Raw genomic sequence first — 11,856 nt, 5'->3', positions numbered from 1 at the left:
GAAGGTGATGAAAAAAATGATATCAAATTAAACTTATTTTAAAAAATAAAGAACCTAGTTGAACCTTTTAAAACTAAAAAGTCAAATTAAACATAAAAAATAAATTAAAAAAACAAAATAGTAATTAAAATTCTAAAAATAAAATAATAAAATAGAAAAATTAGTATCAATTTATTATTTTTTTGTATATTTTTTAAATATTATCTTATAAGAACAATACCTATATTTTTTATGGAGAAGATTTTTTTTCTTACACGTATATAAATAAAAAAAAAAAGTGGGCCAATTGCCCCCACAATACAACAAGTAGATCCGTCCTGTATACAATAATAGGTTTCTCAACGAAGTTATGTTCTTGGGACTACAGTGAGAGTAAAATGTTTCACCTTATCCAATAAAAGAAAATATTTGTTAGAATTTGGGTGGAACTGTATTTATTTTTGTCGTGGCAGATATTGCCATTGAAAGTGGTATTTGATAAAACTAAAACAATGGTTTCATCTCACCAAGGGTCGATGGTGACAACTAACCAAGTATGATTTTGGAAAACACGCACAGGGTTGCCCATTATACTGTTTAACATGAAACCAGAGGTGGAGTAGGAAAGCACGATCATGTCAAGGAGGCAAAGCCAAAAAAACAGACCCTTGAATGATCATCATGAGGGGTCATTGGAAAAAAGGCAGAGTGTGTTAGAAGAGAAAAAAAAATGACGATATGCATGTTTAAAATGACCATACATGGCTAAAAAATATAATTTTAGATAACATTTGTAATCCCACGGGCCTAAGATTACTCACCACATGCCAAAAGCAATTTTGCAACACAATCACAGGGAAAAAATAACAAATAATCCTCAACTAGCTCTCATAGTCTAGTATCCTCTAATTTTATTTTAGTTACAAAAAGAATGAGCCTAAAGGCACCAACTCAAGCTAAATCCAACGCAAGGAGAGTAATTGTTGATCAAATTTTATTTCATGTGAACTAAGAGATAATGAAAGAGACAACAATCCCATCTAACTCCATCAATCTCGTGGCCTTAATGCCCATCATTTATCCTTCTATGCAATATTTGTGAGGAAATAATGGAGCACACTCTGAGGGGATGTTGCTTTGCATATCGCATGCGGGACTATTAAATGAATTATGTTTTATACTCGAAATTTAAGGATTGACTAATTATAAATCTAAAGTGCAAAGATGATACAAATATCTCATGATCTATAAAAATAAGCATTATGATGCAACTGTTGCGGGGAAATGAAAAATAATCACGCACAAAAAATCTTCTTCTTTAGCCTAAAAATATTTTGTGGAGAAAAGAAAAAGTTGAAGAACTCATTAAAAAAAATTAGAATAACATTTATTTTTTTTCTTTTATATTATGAAATAATTGTTAAAGAAAAATACGTCTTTACAAATTACAACATATACTTTTTATTTTTTTAATGCAAATGATTTAAAAAAATTCAATTTTTCACTGATTCTCTTTTTCTTCACTCAATTTTTTTCTCTCAGAGATTTTCACCATCCAAACAAAACATAATTAGCTGATCGAAATCTGTTCTCCTTGGTCTATTTTTTTCCCTAAAGTTTATGATCATCCAAACGGGGTTTTGGAGTAACACTGCAGTGCCCAAGATATTTTTGCTGAGAGTCCCTAACTTGTGCACAGAGATAACAAAAAACACAGTGAAATGGTCCTTCTATACCTCCCAAGGTTTCCTCTCTACCTCGTTACCTTATCTCACTCCCTCCCTCGTCGAACCTACTCCAAAACCACCCTCTTACGCCCACCCAAATCCACTCTCACAACCTCACAACCCTTAACCGTTAACCCTTCCCCCACAGAGCTATCCCTCGAGAAGCTCTTCGTTCCGCCGGAGACCACCGTGTCCCTCGAAAGTTCAAGAGTCTTGAACGGTTCTAACATTCTGCTGAGTAACTACGCCAACGATGCTCAGGTATTGCAGGCCGAGTTTGTGAAAAGCAGTGTGAAGACTGAAGACTGTCCCTCCGATGGAATTCCCGAGTTCGCTCTCGTTGGCCGCTCCAACGTCGGCAAATCCTCGCTCCTTAATTCCCTCGTCCGCCGCAAGAAACTCGCCTTAACTTCGAAGAAACCCGGTTAGCCATTATTATTACAACGAATCCTTTTTTAAATTATCGTTTTCTGTGCAGTGTAAAGAAAAAAATTGTGTTGAAAGGTTGAATGTGACTTATTTGAAAATGACGTGTTAGATTTTAGATTTACGTGTATTCAAGCATCTGAACCGTTTCTATGATGAGGTAGGAGAGAGGATTTGTTGCTCTAGATTAGGGTTAGGGTATTTTTGGAGGGATGGAGTTTTATGAATTGGTGGATTGGAATTCAATGCAGACAAAGGTAAGGGAGTTTTGTAGGGATTAGGTGATATTGTATAAACTATAAAGAATCAAGTAATGGCTAATATTGGTTATTAAGGTGCTGGATATAGTATAATAGCATCAGTGCATTCACAGTGTTGAGACATAATAAAGTGATTTTTAATTTATTGTAGTTCACATTATTCTTTGTTCTATGCATTTATTGACAGTATTAAATTGTCTGTTTTCAATTTTTTGCAGGCAAAACACAATGTATAAACCATTTTCGGATTAATAATAGCTGGTACCTGGTTGATTTGCCTGGTTATGGGTATGACTTGCTACCACATATACTCCTGCTATACTCTCACAGTATGTTAAAGATTCTGGCCTCTGTGAAGTCTTAAAGATTGGAAATATTGACTAGTATATTTGATATCAATGGACTAGTATGCTGTGGATAATGTGAATCTCTATGACATGGATCAATTACGTAATAATGTGAATGCTAGGTCGTTGCCCTGAAGCAACGCGCTGTATGGCTCGAGTACAGTGTCAAAAGACTATAAGAGAGGTTATCAAAAAGGATCTCGAAATTAATGGTTTGGATAAAAGTATGGTACTTGATAGAACATTATGGCAGAAGTTGATCCATGTAGCCGACCCCACCTAGTGGGATAAGGCGTTGTTGTTGTTGTTGTTGTTGTTGGACTAGTATGCTGTGCAAATGTTGTTGATGAAATTTGAGTGTCAGACTTCAATTGTGTTTTTACTTCTCTTAGGTTGACTGATTAAATATTCAAGGTTGCAAATAATTTCATATGTTGATGTGTTGTCTTATGATTTTTATAAAGGCTTTTTCTGTGATACATTATCCACATGAGTCCCTGAAGTGCTCAAGCTCTGTTTTGACATTTCTTTTGCCTTTATTTAAATGCTAATTTATACTGTTTTTTAAGGATAACTATTGATGAATAATATGATCTTGTTATTCTTAAGCCAATGACATTTATTTGCCATTATGTTCTTGTCATTAGGTATGCATCTGCACCACATGAACTTAGGATGGATTGGGAAAAATTCACCAAGGACTATTTCCTTAACCGCTCAACCTTAGTTTCAGTATTCCTTCTAATAGATGCTAGCATTCCTGCTAAACAAATTGATCTTGACTATGCCAGTTGGTTGGGTCAGAATCAGGTAATGTGTCAAATTTTCTTCATTAGCAGAATTAAGTGACGTGCTTTATGTTTACTTACCATCAATCCTGCATGTGCTACCTGATCTGATGGTTATGGCATACCTTGTGTGGAAGTTTTGCTCACTTTTGTCTTCCTACCTTTTTCTGTGTAGTTGCAGCTAAAACTATGTATTTCCTAGTAGAATTCCTTATAGGTAATAATTAACTGGCATATTGGTGTTACTGCCACTTCATCTTGGTGTCAAGTAGGTAATGTGCATGTGAGAATTATGATACCAAGAATATTACATTTCAGTTATGGAAACTGGAATCACTGAGATGTTTTAGTTAGATAATTGATAATATCTACAAGGGGCTGACTTTGCTCAGCTAGCACTCAGTTATCTATATGGAGGACAAATAAAATTCAGTAACAACTTGCATTAAGAACTCATTATATGATATGAGGACAAATAAGAATACGGTTACAACTTAACTAGTTATTACAATTTAAATGTTGTCAAGAACTGAGGTTATTATAGACTTTGAAGAAAATGTGATGTAAATATTATATGGAAGAGCCCACTCCTGCCAAGCTGTCAAGAGCAGGGTCTTCATTTAAGAGGAATGCTAACAATACACCCTCTAATATATCTATATTTTTTTTTTCAGCACATTCTTTGCTATTGGCTGAAATTCATGTCAGACCCATTACATTAGAAGGGGGTGGGGGCACATTGTATAATGATTCCCACTTGAATTTTACCTAATGATAAAACTTAAAAGAGCATGGTGCTAACATTTTCCCTCAATCCAAATAGGAACTCTGTGTCTTGCATTACACCCTTGTGTTAATCGTGTGTTGAATAGAGTAGTGGCAGTAGCCCATTTACACCAAGATGGACAACTAAGCTATAGTATCACTTGATGTATAGGAGAGTCCTGTCCTACAGGTCAGGTAATTAAGCATGAAAAGCCTCTAGCCCCTACTTCTAATGGGAGCATCATAAAGTAGTTCTAGTTCATGTCTCACACCCAGCCATATGGGACTCATGCTGCTTCGTTAACAGAACAGAGTTAATAATTTCTTTCGGTAACAAGAGTGGATTTTTTAATATAGTTTTTCTTTCAGATCCCAATGACATTAATCTTCACCAAATGTGACAAGCGGAAAAAGAAAAAGAATGGAGGCAAAAGACCAGAAGACAATGTTAATGATTTTCAGGATTTGATTCGAGGTTTCTTCCAATCCGTGCCTCCGTGGATCATGACCAGTAGCGTTACTAATCAGGGTCGTGATGAGATACTCCTCCATATGGCCCAGCTACGGAACTACTGGCTCAAGCACTAGTTCTGAGAAACATGACATAGTTAGAGCAGGTATGTCAATCTTGAATCCTCAAGTGATTATATATAGATTTGAGTTGCTTTATGTTTTCCCTCATAGAGCCAACTAGTAGGAGACTCTATCTAGCTGATTATTTAAGTTCTAAATTCGTCCAATATCTCTTGTTTTACAGTAATAGAGAAACGGCTTTAAATTAATTAACATTTTATATTGTGTCAAAAATAAAATGACATGCTTTTTATGTCCACAAAAACAAATATTTTATTTAATATTTATCCTCGCAGATACGCTTTTCCAGATAGACTTGCTTGATTACCAGCTAATATGGTTATCAATTTATCTATTTTCCATGGTGTGCCTTCTCTGCATTGCCCTAGTACCTACAAGGCCTAAGGCTAAATCTAATGAAATGAAAGCCGGATAAAGAAAACTATTTAGAACAAAGCTTGATACTGTACAACACCATGCCTGTGTGAGGTTCTACTCCCAGCCCTGTACGATTGTTCTAATGAAATTTGTTTTGGATTTACACAAATGGTTATTATCACCTGTAAATTAGTAATGATATTTTTATTCAAATACTTGGATACTTCGAAAGTTCTATTGTCGTTGATTTTAAAGAACCCATGTGAGATTGTTTCCTCTCCCCCGAATCACTTCATGGAAAACCATCACTTTTCATGAACGTTCATAACATCCTACTTTTAGCAGGCCACTGCATATTCTTTTTTTTTTTCCGGCTGGAGATGAGCTGAAGAATCAAAATACACGCAAGGATGCAACTGGAAAACAGCACCCGTGTAAAAACTTATAACATTTTTCTCTTTATACGACAGTGAGAAGAATGAGATATCAGATAGTAGTATCATTTTCCCATTGTTGTTCTTTATCAAATCTATAAATTATCCTTTATGCTCTCGATGTTTATCAGATTGTTGCATTTTTCATTGAAGTTGAAGATTGAATAAATGTTTTGTGAAGTTAAGGGTTTTTTTTTTACAGCTAAAATTATGGATTAAAGTAAACATTTATAAAATTAGACGGATTAACGTTGAGGACTAAAGTGGAGTTTCTTCTTTTAGTAACATACCATAATCGTTGCTGAATACGACTAGGACCTGATGTACGTAGTACTTCTCTCGACTTAAAATAAGTGCTCATTTGGAAAAAAATTATTCCAAAATAAATGTCTTGTTAGCTTTTTAGTAATTGCTTTTTTCTACTAATATCCTTATTAGTTTTATAAAATTTCATATTAGATATGAGCTAAGGTAAAGGCTGGAGACCCACTTAGCTTTTAATTACTTTAATTTTTTTACTCAAATATAAGTTATTTAATTACAAATATTTTTATTTTTTTAATTTCTCGTCTCCTCTAAATTTAAACTGGTGATATTTTTATTAATTTAAATTAACTATATAATTTTATTTAACTAAAATATATTCACACACTTTATAAAATTGTTAATGATCACGATAGTGTAAAATATTTTAAATTGTTATCCAATAAAAAATTACCCTTAATATGATTTTAAAATAATTATCATAACCTATTTTTTCTTATAGAATACTTATTAGTTACTATTTTTACAGTAATGTTTATTAATTACTTAGAAAAATAAATATTATATTATTTTTAACTCTTTATTATAAAAAATTAATTTATATACTCAATCAATATAATTTTTTTTTGCACAATATTGAATAGAATGCATATTTTTATTCATTAATATGATAAGACATTAAGATGCATCTTTATTAAATATCTATATAAACATATTTTTATACTAACAATACACATAATTTAATAATGCTATAAACATGTTTAAATTTTTTTGGTATAATTAACAATAATTTTAAATGTTTTAAAAAAAATTATAAAAGTCATTTAAAATCTTAAAAATTAAAATATTTTTTTAAATTTTGTGAATTCATTAAAATCTAATTTATAAAATTATAATAATAAACGTCTTTTAAAAAAAATCTTAAAAATCATTACATTTTTATAATTTTTTTTAAAATTTATAAAATATTTTTATGCCAAAATATTCTTTTCAAATCCTATTGCAATGCATCCCCTAATTTTCTTACACTAATTATTGATTTATTTTTTCTTGAGGACTTGTTGCTAGCATTAGTCTCACTGAATACACGAAATTACCTAAATATCCAAGAACACAAAAAAAAAAAAAAAAAAAAAAAAAACTTAAAACCCTTAATGCACTGCCTTAACCCTCTTCCTCTCTAGGCATCCCGCTAGCTAGAGACCGGAGAGAATCCAAATTGCATTTCATCAGGCGCCATCCTTTTCCTGCTGAGGTATGTATCTATGTTAAACAAATTATCAGAACTTCTTTTTCTTTCCACCAATGATTTAATGGGTATTCCATTTCGTCTCCTCAAACTCACAACTACAATTGTTTCGACGCAGAGTGAGAGGCGTTAATCTGAATGGGTTACATCCACCATGGAAGAACCGGTCTCAGGCACTTATTCAGATTCAGAACCGCCACCGGCGTGGTAAAAAACTCCGCGAGATCGCAATTACGCACTGCATTTCTCTCCCATTCTTCCCCTATCCTCGGCAACAACGTGGTTTTTTTCTCCACAGGCGACAAATTCCTGCACGAAATTACCGCGGAGGTGGAGAAAGACAGGCGCAGGGAGCGAAACGAGCGTTTGCGCCTCGGCCTCGACACCGCCGACATCGACGCCGAGTCGGAGCAGGACTACATGGGCGTGGGGCCCCTCATCGCGAAGCTCGAGAAGGAAATGCTCAAGGAATCTGCTGAGCTGAACCGCTACGAGGAGCCCACCGACTCCGAGGACGACTCCGACGAGGAAACCATGGACGACGCCGACAAGAAGGTGAGTGATTTCGAGAAGAAAAAAGACAAGCACATGGACCTTCTCGATAAATTCACCTCAGCCGAAACCCTAGACGACGCGTTTAAGTGGATGGCCAAAATAGATAACTTCGAAAACAAGCATTTCCGCCTGAGGCCTGAGTATAGGGTTATTGGTGAGCTCATGAATCGGCTTAAGGTCGCGACAGAGCTGAAGGACAAGTTTGTTTTGCAGAACAAGCTTAATAGGGCGTTGAGGTTGGTGCGGTGGAAGGAGGCTTATGATCCTGATAACCCTGCCAATTATGGCGTGATTCAGCGCGAGCAGCCAACCGCAGACGCGAAGGAAGAGGCTGAGTTCGAGAAGGAGAAGCAGAAGCAGATTGAGGAGGGAGATAATGCTGATGATGAGGAGGAGCAGGAGTTTGATGACATGAAGGAGAAGGATAATGTACTGATGGCCAAACTTGAGGCTATCGATAGGAAGCTCGAGGAGAAGTTGGCGGAGCTCGAGTATACATTTGGGAGGAAGGGGAAGGCGCTCGAGGAAGAGATCAAGGATCTCGCTGAGGAGAGAAATGAATTGACTGAGCAGAAGAGAAAGCCACTTTACCGGAAGGTAGCTTCGTACTTACATAATTCTCTGGTTTTTTTAGCGTGTTTGGAAACCTTGTTGAGAAGTAAGAAATCATGTCTGGAATGTGGAACCAAACACACTATTTGTCTTGGCATTTTGAACCATAATCAATTACTCATTTTTTACGTCAAGTGTTCTCTAAAGTGAGCTTGCAAAGAGTAGATTAATTCTTTATTAGGTTAAGATCACAGATTCACCATGCACTGAGGGTTAATGCACTCTTACTGGCTCATTTTACTGATGAATTCACTTAATAGGAGCTTGCTCTTTTATATACGTTTAACCACTGTGCAAAACTTTTATCATTGTCGTTTCTTTTACTTATTAGCCTAATGATTATTTTTATTGTAATCCTTATAGAAAGAAAAATTCTTTATCTTTATGATCAGTTAGAAATACGAAACAAATTTTTTTGAAGCACTTCCCCACTTCAATCTTTGACCAACTAAGAACAATTTCTTGACCAATTGAACAGATTAGTTGACTAATTGTATGTTTGGTTTTGGAATCATTTTGGGGAATGAATTAGATGGAGTGATGAATTGATAGTAAAATAAACTGATATTCCTGACAATCTGATAGAGTGAGGAGCTTCTGAGTTTGAGAGCTCCTAATATTAATATTCAACAATTAAAAAAGAAAAAAAAAAAAGCAAAAGAACTCCTAAAAATAGAAATTATATAATTTCAACTGGTTAGTTTTTATTTATTTTATTCCCTTTTCTCCTGCTTAATAATATATCAAGTGTCCTGTTTCTTTACTAATTTTATGAAGTGAAAGGTCTGCCTGTGTAGGTGAGGTACATTATGCATTCATAGCAAGGCAACTGCTTGTTTAAATTTACTGACTTGTCTTTTCCTCCAAATCTTATTGGTTTTGATTTCAATTTATATATATTTGGAGATGCCTTCTTTGGTTGTTCATGGAATTTTCTTTTTCTTTTACCAAGCACAAAATAATATTTTGATGTTTTTCAAAGCATAGCATTCTTGTAGTTTGATCTTTTTTTGAAGTTCTAATTGATTCTTATGTTGTGCACTTTCATTGCTCTTGTTTAAATAAACTTTGTTATTTCTCCCATATTCTTATTTTGCTTTTAATAAAGCTGAGTTATGATTTTGTTTTTTGTTTGGGTTTTTGTACATGTTACCAGGGTTTTGATACAAGATTGATAGACATGAACCGAACTTGTAAAGTCACAAAGGTATTTCATAAATCTGTGCTTCCTGCTATGCTTTCCCTCTTGTCTTTTGTGTATGTTCTTAGTTTGGTTTGAATCTCTTGATCTAGGGAGGACAAGTTGTGAAGTATACTGCCATGGTAGCTTGTGGCAACTATAATGGCGTCATTGGTTTTGCAAAAGCCAAAGGCCCTGCAGTCCCAGTTGCCCTTCAAAAGGTATTCACAGTATCTTATTTGGTCTTTCAAGTTCTCCTTAAAGTGGTTTGGCTGTGGACTGTTTCCAATTGTTCTGTGTTCAATGTAGAAAAGTTTCATGAGTTCATTACCCGACATAAATATGAAGAGATAGATTTGCCTTTGTTTCAATTACTAGTAGTTAGTTTCAAGCTTATTGAAGTTTTGATTTATGTCACAAATCTTGTGATTTTTTATGGCAGTTATACTGCCCAGGGGCTTTGTCTTTGGCCAACATTCTGATGTTGAATCAACATAGGTTTTGGTTAATCCTTGTGATATTTGGGTCATAATTAGTGGGAGGAGCTAGGATTGATGACTATGACTTCTGTTCTGTTATTAGATATGTTCGATGGAAAACACCTGCCTAATGATTCCACAAACTTTACATGTCTTATTCAGCATGCACGAATTTCTTTCAAATTTTGTGTTTCAACAAGCTTCATACTAATTTAATTAACATATCCGTTTTGATTATTATAAAGAGAATCCAAAGAATTTCCATTATTTCATTATATACTGTTGATAATGAGTTGCAGAAGGTGCATTAACCGATTTTACATCTTTCTAATCTAACTGAAAATCAGATATTGGTCAGTTGTTATTGTAGATTCTCTATTAACTAACTGAAATCCAATTTTGAATGTTTTAAATTTTATATTCTTGAGTATGCCTTTAAAACAATAAGTACATTTATTTTATCTCGAAGTAAAAATCTTATGTGCATTATGTCTAATGCAGTTTAATAATTTATTATTCTGATAACAACATAGCATATTGAATTAGTGGTTGATTTAACTACAATCAGGCGTATGAGAAATGCTTCCAGAATTTGCATTATGTAGAGCGACATGAGGAGCATACAATTGCACATGCAGTACAAACGTCTTATAAAAAGACCAAGGTAGTCAATTTCTTATCCTTCTTCTAGTAGTACCTCCCCCATTTATCTCATGAAAGTTCATCTTCTGTTAGAAAAATTGAAATGTTTTGTTTTAATTGCATTTGACGAGTAATGACCGAGTTTATCCTGCCTGTATTCATCCTGTATATTATATAAATTTCATGTCTTCTCCATTATTCCATAGGTTTATCTCTGGCCCGCTCCTACTACAACTGGCATGAAAGCCGGCAGATCAGTCGAAGCCATACTGCATTTAGCTGGTTTGAAGAATGTCAAATCAAAGGTAACTGTTGCCTAGAAAAATTGAGCATGGTCCTGTAATTTTAGTGCTAGATCTAATTTTTATTGTCCTGATAGGTCATTGGTTCCAGAAATCCTCATAATACAGTTAAAGCTGTCTTCAAAGCACTGAATGCAGTTAGTAACTCATCTTGCCGATGTTTCAAACTTGCAATGCAAGTATTTCAAACAACTTTTCCTGTGATAGTGTGATATCTCATGTGGTATTTCTTGTTTGTTCCAGATTGAAACGCCAAGGGATGTCCAAGAGAAGTTTGGCAGGACTGTGGTTGAGAAGTATCTCTTGTGATAGACATGGCAATGTGGTGAGTTCAGTGGCCTTTGGCGGTTGTCTTCCATTGAATCTCTTAATTTTTACTTTTTATTCATGTGAATTTACCAAGAATTGGAAGAGAGTTTCCAAAATGCTTTACTTGTGAACATTAGCTATGGAATTTTGGCTGTAACTTTTTGTTCTTAAAAGCATAAGGAACAATAGTTTAGGAAGGTTCCTTTTGGTTAATGTGTTTGTTTTTCCTCACTTTTAATGACGCATTCTACTCACAACCCTTTTAGCTGGATACAATTTACATTTAGAATCTCTCACACTAACGCCTTGAAAAGGATAGTTAAAAGTGAGAGCACAAAACTCAATGAATGATGTTTAGCAAAATAAGTGTTCCTTTATCTACCGAGATATATCGATTGGAAACTTGTTCGAGTAGAAGCTGCAGATGATGTCTTCACGGTTGCCTTTGGCTTTCTGCCTTGAAAATACACATTTCCTACGACATCTTTAGACCTTGAAATTTTATTAATTATTCAAGTTTCATCTTTTGCAGTTCGAAAAAGGAATTTAAAGGAAATTTCTGAACTCAAGTGAAGATTTTTTTTAAA

The 11,856-nt window shown here is 34.4% G+C and overlaps 2 protein-coding genes across 4 annotated transcripts; both read left to right on the top strand.

Annotated features, from left to right (window-relative positions):
- The first annotated feature begins 1,597 nt into the window (after positions 1-1,597).
- Positions 1,598-7,150, top strand: LOC114415108 (GTP-binding protein At2g22870-like). Of its 3 annotated transcripts, none has more exons than XM_028379648.1 (5): positions 1,598-2,130; positions 2,611-2,680; positions 3,387-3,549; positions 4,662-4,909; positions 7,126-7,150. In XM_028379648.1, exons 1-4 carry the CDS (start codon positions 1,701-1,703, stop codon positions 4,878-4,880), a joined length of 882 nt encoding a protein of 293 aa, XP_028235449.1. In that variant the 5' UTR covers positions 1,598-1,700; the 3' UTR covers positions 4,881-4,909; positions 7,126-7,150. The 3 variants fall into 3 exon arrangements, with proteins under 3 accessions (XP_028235449.1, XP_028235448.1, XP_028235447.1); XM_028379647.1 differs by lacking the exon at positions 7,126-7,150 and adding an exon at positions 5,589-5,857; XM_028379646.1 differs by lacking the exon at positions 7,126-7,150 and adding an exon at positions 5,162-5,562 and having other exon boundaries at positions 1,599-2,130.
- A 158-nt stretch (positions 7,151-7,308) lies between these two features.
- Positions 7,309-11,506, top strand: LOC114415107 (DNA ligase 1-like). Its single transcript, XM_028379644.1, has 7 exons — positions 7,309-8,342; positions 9,514-9,564; positions 9,651-9,758; positions 10,585-10,680; positions 10,865-10,963; positions 11,038-11,097; positions 11,204-11,506. The coding sequence occupies exons 1-7, from the start codon at positions 7,329-7,331 to the stop codon at positions 11,267-11,269; spliced, it is 1,494 nt and encodes a 497-aa protein (XP_028235445.1). The 5' UTR covers positions 7,309-7,328; the 3' UTR covers positions 11,270-11,506.
- The last annotated feature ends 350 nt before the right edge of the window (positions 11,507-11,856 follow it).

The sequence above is a fragment of the Glycine soja genome, chromosome 6, assembly GCF_004193775.1.
Source record: "Glycine soja cultivar W05 chromosome 6, ASM419377v2, whole genome shotgun sequence".
In the NCBI taxonomy this organism is placed as follows: Eukaryota; Viridiplantae; Streptophyta; class Magnoliopsida; order Fabales; family Fabaceae; genus Glycine; species Glycine soja.
The sequence above is the reverse complement of the archived record's forward strand: the minus strand, read 5'-3'. Positions and strand labels throughout refer to the sequence as shown.

Bases quoted from the DNA above. Each gene is read 5' to 3' on its own strand.
- LOC114415108 (XM_028379648.1), top strand. From the start codon at position 1,701: ATGGTCCTTCTATACCTCCCAAGGTTTCCTCTCTACCTCGTTACCTTA. The intron at 2,131-2,610 runs GTTAGCCATTAT...AATTTTTTGCAG, and splicing joins CTTAACTTCGAAGAAACCCG to GCAAAACACAATGTATAAAC. The intron at 2,681-3,386 runs GTATGACTTGCT...TCTTGTCATTAG, and splicing joins GTTGATTTGCCTGGTTATGG to GTATGCATCTGCACCACATG.
- LOC114415107 (XM_028379644.1), top strand. From the start codon at position 7,329: ATGGGTTACATCCACCATGGAAGAACCGGTCTCAGGCACTTATTCAGA. The intron at 9,759-10,584 runs GTATTCACAGTA...AACTACAATCAG, and splicing joins TCCCAGTTGCCCTTCAAAAG to GCGTATGAGAAATGCTTCCA. The intron at 10,681-10,864 runs GTAGTCAATTTC...ATTATTCCATAG, and splicing joins CGTCTTATAAAAAGACCAAG to GTTTATCTCTGGCCCGCTCC.